Here is a 15,081-nt window from a genome sequence, read left to right on the forward strand (position 1 = left end):
GTGGTATGATTTCAAGCTTTGAGATGCTTCTGCTTTTTTCAAAAGGGAGCTGTTCTTCAGCAGCACAGAAAATCACCTTTTACGAGCAAAGATGTTAGAGCTGATTTTCCTTAATAGCTGTGAGTCTGTGCCCCCTCCAGACCTACCCCTTTCTTTATGCAAAATACTGCACTTCATTGGCAATTCCACACTGCTGCTAGATAACCAGGTAAGTGTGAATTTATTCAGCTAGTGCTATAGATATTCTTGAATAGATTCCATGTTTTTGGCCATTTTTATACCTGTTTACAAAGAATAGAACGAGTGTCTTTAGGCATTCTAACAAAGTGAACCCATGTGCACAAATATATGCTATATGTTCACATATAGTGATTACACAATCATAGGACATATCGGAGTGTACTATGGGAAAATATATTATGCTTGCTACTGAATGACTTGCATTGTTTTCAGTTACTTGATGTAAGGTGCTATTGGATATTTTAGACTTGTCAACTTTTTTTTTTTTTCACCCCCCCCCCCCCCTTGCATTTGACTGGTATTCATTGCAAAATGAACTTCACTTTGTAAGGGAAGTTGCCCCAGAGCTTATTGAACAGCCTATTTGCCTTTAGTAAATAGTAAATTAGCCCCCATGTCTGCACCACTTGTCAGCAATTAAATGAAAACATTCCATTGTACTAGTGTCAAGCACCCACTAAAAGCAAGTCTAATAATCCTATAAAGATCACCTTTTTTCAGTGGTTTAACAATTCCTACTAAGTACACATACTCTTCTTTTTGCCCAGAAGATATACTGGCAATTTGATTATAAGTATATTGTGAATATATGCCATTGCCAAGACTATTGCCCTCTTCCAGGCCTTTAAAAAATATCTAAAATTGATCAGTGGGCATCTGGTTGTCTGGTGATTGACTGACAAGGTTGGGATTCTGAAGCCTGAATTATAGGATATGTTTATTTCAAATTGATTTTTAGTAAGCTATCTTGACCTAACTTGGCCAGCATTGAGAATTGTATAATTTCTACAGGGACCAGAGTGGCAGCGATGGGATGAAATATTGCATCATATCATTCTCCTGTTTCTTAGCCTGCAGAGGATTACCACAGGTATACAGCCTGCAATTACCCTACTTTCTGAGATGTATTTAAAATGCAATTTTTTTTAATTTTAAAATTGAGAAATTATATTTACACTTAAAGTGGTGGTAAAGGCAAAATATTTTTTACTTTAATGCATTCTCTGCCCCTCAAACATTTACCAGAGTCCTGTATCAATTAAGCACTGTGTGGGTTTAGTTCTTCACTCCATGCTCACAAGCTTGGCCAAGAGCAGCATGAGCCATTGGCCCCTGCTGCTGTCAGTCAAATCATGTGAGGGGCTGGGGCCAAGAGCGCGTGTGTGTTTTTTAAGGGCTTTACCACTACTTCAAAAATTAAATCCGCACGAGATGTTAAAGTCTCTTGTGCTTCAGGCTCCTGCTTTAGTTGGACACTTCCTGACCTGTTTTGCCCATCCCTTGCTGCCAAAATCTGATGGTTCACTGAGGTCAATAGAGGTGAGGGACCTGTCATACTCTAATGCCAACTGTGTGCACACAATTTCCACATTCAGGATTTATATAGCACCAACAGTTTGCTCAGCGCTTTACAATATAAATGGAGACCATGCAAGAGGGATAGGAGAGCCCTGCTCCTCGGAGCTTACAATCTAGGAGGGAGGGGTTAACCACTTGCTGCCTGCTCAGTGCTTTTACTGTGGAGGACAACAGTCAGGCTCAACAACCTACAAATATGTTGCCTCATACATGTGCACTGGAAAGCTCGCTGGGGCGTGCAGCACACCGCTCCTGTAACCAGTGTGTGTACAAGACACAACGGATTACGGTTCTGTATGTGTTCACATTGTCACAATATTGAAACAATAAGTTTCATTCATAACCGCTCTGATTTCTGTAGTGATGCTGTGATTGGCGCACAGCTATCAAATGATACCTGGGATAATCACAGCACACTGTACCATGTGATTACCTGTAGCCAATCACAGCATATCAACAGTAAGCAAACTGTCAGTGGTTTCTGTTATGAACAATTGCTGTTTTGTGTTAATCACTGTAACAGCAATCAGTCCCAGATCACCCCATCTCCCCTTCAATAGTAGTGTCTGTGGTGACACTGAACTACTCTGATGAAAGTAATGTAAAGTATGTGAAATTGAACTTGGTCTTTAATTCATAAATTTAGGCGAAAAAATGTATTCGGCTACATGGCTGATTTTGATAGAACAGAAGGTAGAAAATTGTGTGGTGGGAGTAGTATATTTATTTCACAAAAAATAGACTGTTGGTGGTATTTGATCACCACTGGGTTTATTTTTGTTAAATAAATTTAATTTGCCTACACTGTTGCATGAACACACAATTGCCAGTAAAAGTAGTACTGTGCTGAAGAGCAAACATTGGCCTTGTCCTGAAAGGGGGTAAAACGGTCATGAGGTCAAGTGGTTAAAAAGTGTGAATGACTGGTCCGTCTCCTATTCATGGCTTTTCTTTAAGAAAAGCAATAATAAACCTTCAGTGAATAGATGAAAGGGCGAACTTAGTTTTTATTAGGTACATATGGTGAGTTTTCTTTTTTTTTTTTTTTTTTTTAATCTCTATTAACCCACATCTTGCTGGAAGATTTCAACTAAAGCAGGAGCCAGCTGCACAAGGTACACATTTCATTGATGGCCCTTGTGCTGTTCATGGTGTTTGTGTCTGGTCTTTAACTCCTTGTCTTTCACTGGACAAGCCTATGTTTTTGCATGTGGCTTCGTTGTCTATTCTGTACACCCCCACTGGGGTAACTGAAGGGCATTATCAAGATCTATTGCCTGGGGCCCAGAGGGACAGTACCCAGACCCCGCTATGGAAGATCGGAGAAGGCCAGTAAAATGTCCGTCTGCTACCAACATTTTCCAGTGCCAATCACAGGGGTGACAGCCTGCAGGCATGTCATGTCCCTGAAGGACCTTTCATGTGCCCTCCATGATGGCTGAATTTTGACCCTCACGTTGTCCTGCAGCTGGATGAGTGTCCTAGCAGTGGTGCCCCCCAGTGTGCTATACTGTTAAACAGCTGTGCTGCACTGCAAATGTCAAATCAGATACATGGGTAAATCCAAGGAGTGCTAAGACCATATCCACTCTATGTTGGATTTCTATGCAGATGTCTTGTCCTTTGCAGACTTTCATGTTCTGCTTCTCTGCTATACACATTCCCAGTGTGGAACATTAGCAGGTGCATTTTTCTCAGCTGTTAACAGCTGAATCTGGGCAAGTAGGCCCTTCACCCAAAGTGTGTGCAGAGATTTGTCTGATCTCTTTCCATCCACATTCATGAACAAGCAGGATAGGGTTGTGTCCTGAATCAAGAATCCTTGGGCATTTTGTGCTTTATGCCCTGGTGTGTCTTTTTGGCATCAGTTCACATTGATCCATGCCTTTCTTCCACTGCAGCTTCTTCCTTGTTGCACAGCATAAAAGTGAAGGGTATTCTGGCAATTCCTATTGCATCAGCTTGGCCAAGGACAACATGGTCGGACATAAGACTACGAGACCATTCACAAGGTGCAGTGTGACTTGCAAATGCGCAGTGGGAAACTGGCTGTGAAGCTGCAAGGCTTAGTAATGAAGTGAAGAAACTAGCCCAGGTGATGAAGGCGCTGGACCCCTGGACAGGTAAGTGCCCTTATATTAAGTTGGCAGCTACAGTTTTTGTAGCTGCTGACTTTTAATGTTTTTTTGGGGGAGCCTAGAACTCTTAAGTACCATCAAGGGGCAGATCTCTGCACTGGCCATTCTCTGTTGGAGACCTTTCATGTCTCGCTGCTTAGGCCTTTGTGCAGGGGGCAATGTGGATTGTTTTGTCTGTGGCCCCCTTTATCTCTGTGGGACCATAATTTGGTGGTGTTGGTTTTACAGAATTGCTCCTCTCGAGATTCCTTTTCTACTACTTATTGTGACAGACTGCCTGACACCCCCAACTAGTTATCTGCCAAACTTAAGTGTTCTTGCATGGCAAGACCACTTACTGTTATCTCACATATATATATTCTTATTATAGCCAAATTTACCACCCTAACTCCTCCCACAGTAATATACAGAAACGTGCAGATTGTTCCCGGCTGGTGTGCGATTACTTTGTGGAACGTTTCGCCGAATGGTTCACGAAATATCGGCGTTTTTGTGGTGAAATTGGTCCCATAGGAATGAATGGCGGAATGTTCAAAACTAGAGTGGGAGCTGACAAATCAGGACATGATTTCTAAACTGCCATCACTCCGTCATTTTCAAGCCCACCTACACAAATCGTATATCAAAACGTTCAGCTATCCCTGCTGCCACTAAAAATGTCCACGGCTAAGCCATAGTCCTGATAGTTTTCACAATATGACCATTTGTTTGCAACTCACGCCGCCCATTGACCTTTTCAGTTACTCCAGCCACTCCACCCAGTTACTCCGCCCACTCCAGTTGTAGATTACTGGTGGAGGCAAGAACTCTTCACACAAATTCCCCAGAAATTGTAGCTTTTCTACTTATTTTTTATTATTATTATTATTATTATTATTCAGGATTTATATAGCGCTGACAGTTTGCTCAGCACTTTACATTATGGAGGGAGACAGTACGGTTTCAATACAAGGATTAGAGGGCCCTGCTCCTTAGAGCTTACAATCTAGGAGGGAGGGGATGGTTGTACAAAAGGTAAATAACTAGGCGATGGAGTGGTTGGAAGAGGAGAGGATTCCAGTATTAGCTGGGGGCGGGGTAGGCTTCCCTGAAGAAATGGGTTTTCAAAGTGCGCCTAAACGTGAACAACGTAGGCGATAGTCAGATTGGGGTAGGGAGTTCCAGAGGATGGGAGAAATCCTGGAGACTAGCATGGGAGGAGGAGACAAGGGAGCTAGAGTAGGAGGTCTTGCGAGGAGCGGAGAGTACGGTTTGGGTGGTATTTAGATACTAGATCGGTGATGTAATTTGGAGCAGTGTTATGAACGACTTTATACGTCAGTGTTAGTGGTTTGAATTTTATCTGTTGGGCAATTGGAAGCCAGTGGAGGGATTGGCAGAGAGGGGTGGCAGATACAGAACAGTTAGTAAGGTGGATGAGTCTGGCAGCAGCATTCATGATTGACTGAAGTGGGGATAGCCTGCGATGAGGTAGGCCAATAAGGAGGGAGTTGCAGTAGTCGAGGCGTGATATAACAAGGGAGTGAATGAGTTGCCTAGTGGTTTCCGAGGTTAGAAACGGTCGTATCTTGGAGATGTTACGGAGGTGAAGTCTACACGAGTTTGTCAGCGATTGGACCTGGGGCTGAAAGGACAGATTAAAGTCTAGGATTACGCCTAGTACCCTGGCGTGAGGGGTGGGACTGATGATCGTGTTGATCTTGATGGAGAAGGTGGGGGCACGGGCTGGGGGGATACTAGGAGCTCAGTTTTGGAAAGATTGAGTTTGAGGAAGTGGAGTGACATCCAGTCCGATTATGTCATAGTAGGCTAGGGATACGATTGAAGACTGAGGGGGTGAGGTGGGGGGTTGAGATTTGTCAGTGTAGAGATGGTGATTGAAGCCGTGGGAGTTTATCAATTGGCCAAGGGAGGTGTAGATGGAGAAGAGAAGGGGTCTGAGGACAGAACCTTGAGGGACCCCAACCGAGGGAGTGAAGAGGAGGTGGCAGCGTTATAGGTAACACTGAAGGAACGCTGCGATAGATAGGAGAACCAAGAGAGCAGAGTCTGAGGCCAAAAGTAGTTTTTTTTGAGGGGGTGGTCAACCGTGTCAAAAGCTGCAGAGAGGTTGAGAAGTAGGAGTACTGTATAGTGGCCATTGGTTTTGGCGGTTAGTAGGTCATTGATGAGTTTGAGTAGGGCAGATTCAGTGGAGTGTAGGGGGTGGAAGCCAGACTGTAAAGGGTCGAGAAGGTTGTTGTCGGTGAGGTGGGAGCTCAGACGATTATAGACTAAGCGGTCTAGGAGTTTAGAGGTAAATGGCAGGGACATGGGTCTTAAGTTCAGGTCGGTGGGGTCCAGGGAGGGTTTAAGTATGGGAGTGATGTGCGCATGCTTTAGAGGTGAGGGGAAGGTACCGGTGGAGAGGGAAAGATTGAAGATGTGAGTAAGGGAGCATAGGATGTAAGAAGAGGGTGACCGTAGGAGTTTTGAGGGGGCAGGTGGTAAGACTGGCTTCTGAGAACCTTGGTGACCTCTTCGGTAGTAGCGAGGTCAAGAGTGAAGTGTTGAGGAGGTTTGTGTGAGGAATGTTAAGTGGGGTGGACGTCTGAGCAGTTTCTATGTCCCTACGAATTGCGTCAATCTTGTTTTTGAAGTGGTTAGCAATCTCGTGGGCGGTGAGTGAGGTACTGGGTGGAGGCGGAGAAAGAATAGCCGACAAGGACTGGTGGAGAAGGTATTAATGAGGGTAACAAAGTAGGCTGGTTTGGCAGCGTAAAGGGAGGAAGTGTGCATCAAGGGAGATTTTTAGCTGGTGAACGCTTCTTGGGATTTGGTTTTACGCCATAGTCACTCCAGTGCGCGACTATGTCGTTTGAGAGTTCTGGTCAGTTTGCCAGGGTTGTAGCGGTCGGGGCCTAATGCTTCATGGTGTTAGGGGTGCGAGCGAGTCTAGAGTGGCTGAAAGCGAGTCGTTGTAGACAGTAGTGGCCAGGTCAGGGCAGGACAGGGGATGGATACTGTCATAAAGTTGGTCAGTTGCAGTGTGGAAGGGAGCAGGGTTCAAGTTCCGGAGGTTTCTGCTGGTAATTGTTTGGAGGGATAGGTGTTTGATCACAACCTCATCACCTTCTCCGTCTCCCCGTCCTCAGAGAGGAAAGGGGGTGTTTGTGAGGTTGTAGGAAGTACAGAGATGAGAGAAGACAAGGTCTAGAGTGTGATCGTCAGAGTGGAGGACTCTATACACTGCTAGAACTACAGCTTCACCCACTGGTTCTGTCTGAGGCTTGGGGTAAAGTTGCTATATTCTGGTTCCAATGTTGAGTAAAACAGGACTGACTTTATTAACAAACCGCACAGAATTTATACACCAACCTTCCCCCTTAGACAGATATGGCATACATTACAAGTCCCAAGAAAAGTGTGGTGTGGGTGTGTCTTTTTTTCAGAGAAAAGGTGCAGAAACTCAAACCCCACCCACACGTGCATTCTGTGGAGAGGGGGGGGTGTCACAGCTCAGCAGGCCCTCTACCACAAATTGTGGGTGTGGCTATATTGCAGGTAACAGTGGGGCATTGGTACACACCAGGTATTCAGGAGTGTGCTGCATACAGAGGGCAGAGTTGAGGTGTGCGTGAAATAGTGCAGGGTTGAAAAGTGTGCTGTGTACCCCCAAGTCCCCCCATCTTCATTCTTCCATTAGAGAGCTCTCCTCCCACCCCAAATACTCTCCCACCTGTCCCAAAAGAGCAGCTACAACTTGCAGTAAGGGACTAGACAGTGCAGGCTGCTGGTGACCTTCAGGTGGAACTTCCGTGGTGAGAATAGCAGCAGCTATTCTGCTGCTGTAAATTCCCAGCCCCCTCCCTCCTTTGCTCTCATAGCGTTATGCAAGGAGGGTTCTGAGCGACTGACGCAAGAAGAGACAGAAGCAGTGCTTCTGTATCTACATGAGACCAGTGGTGGAACAGTGTTCTGAGTTCTGCAAGAAAAGCCTTGCATAAGGAAATTAACAAGAAACCAATGGATTCCTCCTTGACACCAGGGAGACTGACCATTCGGGTACTTGGGCCCAGGGTCAGTAGGGGGGCTCCATTTCTGGCATCCTGCAGAACTGTGCTGGAGTCAACCTCCATGGGGCTGTCTACTCTGGCACCTGACCCCCCCCCCTCCCCCCCCGAATTCTAACTGCTGTTGGGGGAGGTGAGGGACTCATAAACTAGCAGAGACGGGGGAGACATTCCATATTGGAGACAGTCCATTATAGAGACAGTCATTGTTTTTATATAGACAGTTCCTGTTCTGAGAAGATGGTTCTTGGAGTATATAGATTATCCCTGTTCTGTGGAGATGGTTCTTGTTCTGTTGTCAGGGTTACCTGGAGCCGTTCCTTGTTCTGTTGTCAGGGTTACCTGGAGCCGCTCCTTGTTCTGTTGTCAGGGTTACCTGGAGCCGCTCCTTGTTCTATGCGTCAAGGGGGGCTACAGCACATGGACATCTAAGCCACCGCAGGTGGCCAACACTTATTCTTGCGGTCAGTACTTTTTTGCCTGTTTACCATATATATATATATATATATATATATATATATATATATATATATATATATATATATATATATATATATATATATATATATAAATTTGGAATAAAGCTTTTCATACAGTATCACGCTATGGGATGTCCCTTATTGCTCTCTATGAGCACTACCCTTCTAGTATCAAGCGTAAGGAGAGACTCCGGGAGGTATCAAGCTTAAGGAGGAATCCTAGATATACCATACCTAAGGAGGGACCCCAGAAGTGAACCAGGGAATCCGGCCAGGAGGGATCTCTAGTGAGAGTGTAGCCTAACCTGAGACCAAAGGACCCCGACGCACCTGAGGAAAATAGGAATTTTTCTTTTCATTTGTTTATTGAACGGACTTCTGGTAAGTGCGTATTTCACTCATTTCCTGTTTCACCTGTGGATTGATGATCCTGAAATAAGGAGATACGACAGAATTTGCACATCACACTTTTTGTGTGACTTTGGGACGTTTAATATATCCATAATATCTTTTTTGTATTTTATATATTGATTTGATATTAATATAGTAGTATTGGCATTATTAGCGCTGCACCCTTTTTCTCTTTATACTATTTTGGAAGGTTATGTTGGTTACCTTTTTAGGTGTTCTAGCAGCTTAATCTTTGCATTACAGTGGGCGCTCGCTATATAACCTATATCCGGTCCTTGTTCTATTGTCAGGGTTACCTGGAGCCGGTCCTTGTTTGTATTGTCAGGGTTACCTGCAGCCGGTCCTTGTTTGTATTGTCAGGGTTACCTGCAGCCGGTCCTTGTTTGTATTGTCAGGGTTACCTGGAGCCGGTCCTTGTTTGTATTGTCAGGGTTACCTGGAGCCGGTCCTTGTATTCTCATGGTTACGTGGAGATGGTCCGTGTGTTTGGTTTTTTTATTGTGCTGAGGTTTAAGTCCGTGGGACTCTTGCTTGTGGCACATCAATTTTAAGTGCACTATACAGATAAGCCTGGGTTTTGGCCTATGTCCCCACAGCCACTGTTTGCCACAGTGTGCTACACTTGCTGTAACACACTGCTCCCCATTCTTTTTACATGGGCATCACTGGGCACAGCCAGGGGGCTCCTGCATCCCTCTCCCCCATCATAGGGGATGATTATGTGTGCATAGAGCAGGTGCTCCATGCAGTGGGGGGTGGGGGGGGGGGGAATAACTGGAACCAATCTTTTGTGGCTCACTGCAGCAGATGAAAGCTGACCTCTACTGCTGCAGTGAGGGCCACAAAATATCAGTTTCAGTTATTTCCATTTTGTGTGGGTATGGACTGGGACACAGGGGGGCCCCATGCTCTCCCATTGCCTGGGGGCCCCTTGCGTTGTCGGTGCCTCTGCCCACCTCCTTGCAATCCTACCTTAGGCGATAAGCTTTTACTTTGTTCTCCCCCTCCCCAAATTACAGTGAACAATAGTTTGATTCCAGGAGACCTGTAACAGTTTCTTAACCCCACATATGTTGAAATTCAGCCCCTGCACATAACACATTGCTCCAGGATAATAGATGCAGTATGCCAAGAAGTTCCAGAACAGTCCCACAGTGTATTTTTAGACTATCAAGCATGAGTAATAATTTGATCCCCAAGCAAAACATGACTTTGCAAAGGTCTGGAAATTTTTGAAAAAACTATTTGTTCAGGGACTAAATCGGTGTCCCAATCTACTCGTCCAGATAAAAAATTTTTTTTTTAACCAAAACCATATTTAAATCTGAGGTGCTTTTAGGAATGTCTGGGGCTTTTAAAAACCAAGGGCTTTATGGAGACTTAAACCTGTCATTTTAACATTGCCCTCCTCCCTTTCTTGCCTGTCTCCAGCACTGCACATGGGGACTAGCAGGGAGGAAAGAGACCTTAATATAAACAATTGCCATTGAAATTGGGTGCAATCGCCATATCATAAATGGTCACCGACTCACCCTATGTATAAGGTGTGGATTCTTAAACCAAATAACCTATAAATAGAAATTGGCAGCTGACAAGAGCAGACCTGCCATAAAGTGGTATATTACAAATCCTACATAGAGTAATGGTCACTGAATTAGTGAATGCAAATTGTATTCAAGATTTCATGGATCATGAAAAGGTAGACATTGTATCATGGTGGACAGTTACCAATCAAATAAAAAAAAGTATAAAAACAAAGTTCCGTGTTTTCCATTTAGCTGTGTGACTAATAAGCCCGATCTAGTAGGCAAAGACTACTTCTGTGTTCATTAATGGAAAGTCCATGTAGAAAATACAGGTGTATGTAAATCTTCCATAGGTGAATAATTGTATATTCAGTGTATGGCCATTGCTGATCAAGAAATTACAGTGGTTTGGCTTCTAGAATGAACATATATTAATGAAACTAAAAACCTAAAGGATGGCTGGAATATATATTTATCCTTATAGAAACCATAGTGTTTCCACTGAAGAAATTGGCCTCAATATATATATTCTGAGGTTGGAGAGGTATAATCTTTAAGTCAAAAAATTGGTTGAATGTGATAGGAAAGTCTTATGCATAATCGCATTAAAGCCTTCATGTGATTAGCCTAAAACTGGGCTCCAAAAATTTCTCTTTAAATGAGAGCAAGTGCGGTTCCTTACAGGGATGAATAGGACATATGTGCTGTTTTACATAAAAATACTAATGCGAATACTCTGTATTCACCTATAAGGCCCAAACATTTTCTCTATAAGAGCGCTTGAATTCTCAATTGTGGCATGAGGTATAACAACCCTGTATCACTGATTATTAGCAAGGTATGACTTAGCTCTATTCAGAGGTACTTTCCACCGGTGAAAGTGTACTAAGCCACTTATATTTGCAAAAAACTCCTGGGAGTTGTGTGTATTAGTGGTTTTCTGTCTTGCCTCATGTCCATCCAAGATGGAGATGAATGGCTTGCTTCTTTCCCCTCATGGACACCGCAGCATGGAAGGACGCAGAGTGCAATGCCACTTCGTTGCCGCGTTTCGCCCGCTAATCATTGCGGACTTCATCAGAACTTCACGTAGGATTTGTAATATACCACTTTATGGCCGGTCTGCTCTTGTCAACTGCTAATTTCTATTTATAGGGAAGAGACCTTGCAGTCTAATGAGCATTGATTGGGTGCTCCTCAGGAAAGGGGAGTGTCCAGCTTATCCTTTATCCCTTTCGCTGCCAGAGCCATTTTTTGCACAAGTTTTAAATCCTTTTAGACCTGAAAATTGCTTTCAGAAAATGTTTGGAGTTATGTAGACACCCTAGAGAATAACATAGTGGTAGTTCCGTTTTTTTTTTTTTTGTTTTTTTATCGCATAGTACTGCTAAATTTCAGTAAATACAAGCAGGGTAATATTTTTTTTTTGTAAAATTATAAAAGATGAGGTTGCACTAGATACCTTAAATTTACATGCACTATTGAAATGGCGACCAACTTCAGTAGCCTATTTTTTCTATAGGTGACACATTTAAAGCCCCTTTATAGGTCATCCGTATAGTGTACGGAGGAGGTCTCATGCTAGAATTATTGCTCTCATCCTAGCGTGCGCAGTGATATGTAACATGTTACATAGTAAGTCTGGCTGAAAAAAGACAAGTCCATGCAGTTCAACCATAAAAAAAAAGTTATAATCCTACACCCACAGTTGATCCAGAGGAAGGTAAAAAAGCCCTCAAAGCATGATCCAGTTTGCCTCTCAGGGGGATCAGGAAGTAATAATTTTTTATTTATTTTTTTCCCCTTTGCAGGAGCATTCCCTAGATCAACTTTGAATGTAACTGGACATAACACTTATAGGTAGTGTATCTAGGAAAGAATCCAGGCTTTTTTTTTTTTTTTAAAAGCTATCCACTGAGTTGGCCAGTACCAACTCTTAAGGGGGTTATTTCCACAGCTCTTACTATGAAGAAACCTTTTTGTGTCTGGATATTAAATTTCTCTTCCTCCAGACATGGAGTGCCCCCTTGTCCTCTGTGATGACCTCAGGGTGAATAATTATACATCAGTGGTTCATATAGTGAACTTGGTGTATTTTATACATGTTGATCATATCTCCCCCCTTTTTTTTTTTTTTTTTTTTTTTTTTTTTTTTGTAGGAATAATGAGCTTTTATTTTCAATGTGCTTGTTTTAGGGTGATACAGTCACAGGTAATTATCCATCCCCATGACATATGTCCCACTCTAATTGGTTCCAATGATTACCAATGGGAGAATTAGTCATTGTGCATTGAGAGGCACTGTAGGGTGTCAAGGTGGGCTTCAATGTTAACTCTTGCCAGGGATGTTTGTTCTGTTTTGAAGTGTAGCTGGATCCTTTTATCATTTATTTGAAGGCAATAAAAGGGTATAACAATTAAAGGGTTTACATCCTGAAAATAAACAGCAGTTTCTCTTTAACTTATGATTCTATGTTTTGTATTTTAATGGTTTTTATTAATTTTAAACAGTATAAAACAGAGGCAACAAAACACACCCACACGGGGGCTATCAATTGCACCAATAAAGGCATAATAGAGCAGACAACGCTCTAATTCCAATAAGGCAAAGCGTACGCCCACGCAGGGGCTATCAATGGCACATAGGTTACAATAACATCAGTGAAACGCTGACGAACGCAACTAAAGGCAGCTGTCCACTGTTACACCAAAACAAACAAAAAAGAGAGAAGAGCAGAGAGGAAAGGAAAAAAAAAAAAAACACAAACCAAAGAGCAGGGGTCCACGAGCGCCAATACCAAACTCCATTACCTCCCCACACTGGCCGGGGGGAGCGTGGGAAAGGCATATTGCAACCATGGCTCCCATATTTTCAAAAATTTATGTTGAGAGTCGTTGCATATACTCGACATCTGCTCGTTGAGCATCATAGTAGTCATACGATCCCGCACCCCCTGAAAAAGTACAAACAGACTCTTCCAGGCCTGAGCAATTGTCCTAGTGGCCGATAAAAACAAATAGGAAGCCAACCGCTGCTGACGAGCCAAGAGGCCCGGTATGGGGCAATGAAGCAAAGCATACCGAGCATCCCGGCGTATGGAGAGATGGAACAAAGTGAAAAGGAGGCCAAACACACGAGACCAAAAACGAACCAACCTCGGGCATGACCACCAGACATGCAGTACATCGCCACGATGGCCACAACCCCGAAAACATCGATCACTACAGGCAGGGTTAGCCTGGGCCAGACAAGCCGGAACCCAGTACCAACGAAACAATACCTTTTGTAGGCTGCTTCCAGCGTGGTCGTATTAAATTAACATTTAGCTATGAGTGACCAGGCCCTATTCCAGTCCTCCGGATCCACAGCCACTCCCAGGTCGCGTTCCCACTGAGCAACATATGAAAGAAGTGTGCAACGAGCGTCTGTTCAAAGCTGCGTATAGAACGGAGATAAGGCCCGGGGCACCTGGGCGCTGCTGGCAAAGCCGTTCAAAGGCAGATTTCTGATATGGGAAAGCAGAAGTGGCCCTCAGCGAGCGTAGCCAGTGCCGCAATTGAAGGTACCGAAAAAATTCCGCTGGGGGAACATCTCGAGACTCCCGAAGGACATTCCAGGTGGGAAAGGACCGAAAAATCAAAAAGTGTTGCACCTGTGAGAAACCATGAGCCATCCACCAAGAAAATGCCCTCGGGTGATCCAGACCCGGCGGGAAAAGAGGGTTGTTAATGATTGGAAGCAAGGGCAAGAAGGGCAACATCAGGCCACTGGAGTAACGTACAGAGTCCCAGACTTGTAGGCCATGGAGCAACATTGGACTCAGCGCCATAGGGCGCAGGGCAGGGGGAAGCCATAGAAGTGTCGACCGTGCGATAGGGGCACAATTCGGTAGTTCCAGCAGGACCCAGAGAGGAACATCGGAGGAAGCGTGCAACATAGACAGCGGAGCAATCTGGCTCGCCTGATAATACTTAGTTACATTAGGTACCCCAAGACCACCCTGGAGTCTGAGCAAAGGGCGTATTTCTAGAGACTCTGGGGTGTTTATTGGCCCAGATAAACCGCATAAACTTCGCCTGAAGCAACTGAAGAAAATGAGGGGGAACCCGCACTGGGAGGGTGCGAAAATAATATAACAATTTCTGCAAGATGGTCATTTTCACTGAATGGACCCGTCCTATCCAAGACAGGTGCGGAAATTGCCAGGAATGCATAAGGGAAGATAAAGAGCTAAGCAAAGGATAGTAATTTGCACCAAAAAGGGAGTCATAGGTGGGGGTCAAGCGAATGCCCAAGTATTCAAGAGAAGAGGAAGCCCACTGGTAAGGGAAGTGGGATTGTAGGTGCGAAACCAAGTCTGAAGCCAAAGTAATATTGAGAGCGACGGTTTTATCCAAGTTGATACATAGACCCAAGATCAAGGAGAAGCGCTCAAGAACCCGTTGCAAGTTAGGAAGCGTCGTCGGAGGATTAGTAAGGGTCAAGAGGGCATCATCCGCAAAGAGGCTCAGCTTAAACTCCTGTCCCGCGTATGGAACCCCCGATACATTGCAATCGGTCCGGCATATCTCCCCTTTAATCTCCTCAAGAAACAAATTCATTTCTATAATCTTTCCTCATAGCTGAGCTCCTCCATGCTTCTTATCAGTTTGGGGAACTGGTGAAAGTACAGAGAAGGGCAACCAATGTTCTTTGTGAATTGGTGCCCAAAATTGAACTGCATATTCCAGATGAGGTTTTACTAAGTTGTACAGGGGTAAAATGATATCTCTCTGGAGTCTATACCTCTTAATACAAGAGGATTTTGCTCGCTTTAGAAACCGCAGCTTGGCATTGCATGCCATTATTAGGCTTGTGATCTACCAGAACCCCAAG

General features: G+C 44.2%; 1 protein-coding gene across 3 annotated transcripts in view; it reads left to right on the forward strand.

Moving 5' to 3' along the window:
- Positions 1 to 15,081, forward strand: part of SIMC1 (SUMO interacting motifs containing 1) — a 94,852-nt gene that overhangs the window by 36,016 nt on the left and 43,755 nt on the right. For 2 of the 3 annotated variants that reach the window (XM_089671114.1, XM_089671112.1), the window contains exons 8-9: positions 46 to 208; positions 1,033 to 1,111. In XM_089671114.1, the coding sequence (XP_089527240.1) occupies positions 46 to 208; positions 1,033 to 1,111 (242 nt within the window). The remainder of the gene's footprint in view (positions 1 to 45; positions 209 to 1,032; positions 1,112 to 15,081) is intronic. The other variant, XM_089671113.1, reaches the window with a different exon arrangement.

The sequence above is a fragment of the Staurois parvus genome, unplaced genomic scaffold (genome assembly GCF_062004578.1).
Source record: "Staurois parvus isolate SC_StPar_1 unplaced genomic scaffold, SC_StPar_1.0 ptg000099l, whole genome shotgun sequence".
NCBI lineage: Eukaryota > Metazoa > Chordata > Amphibia > Anura > Ranidae > Staurois > Staurois parvus.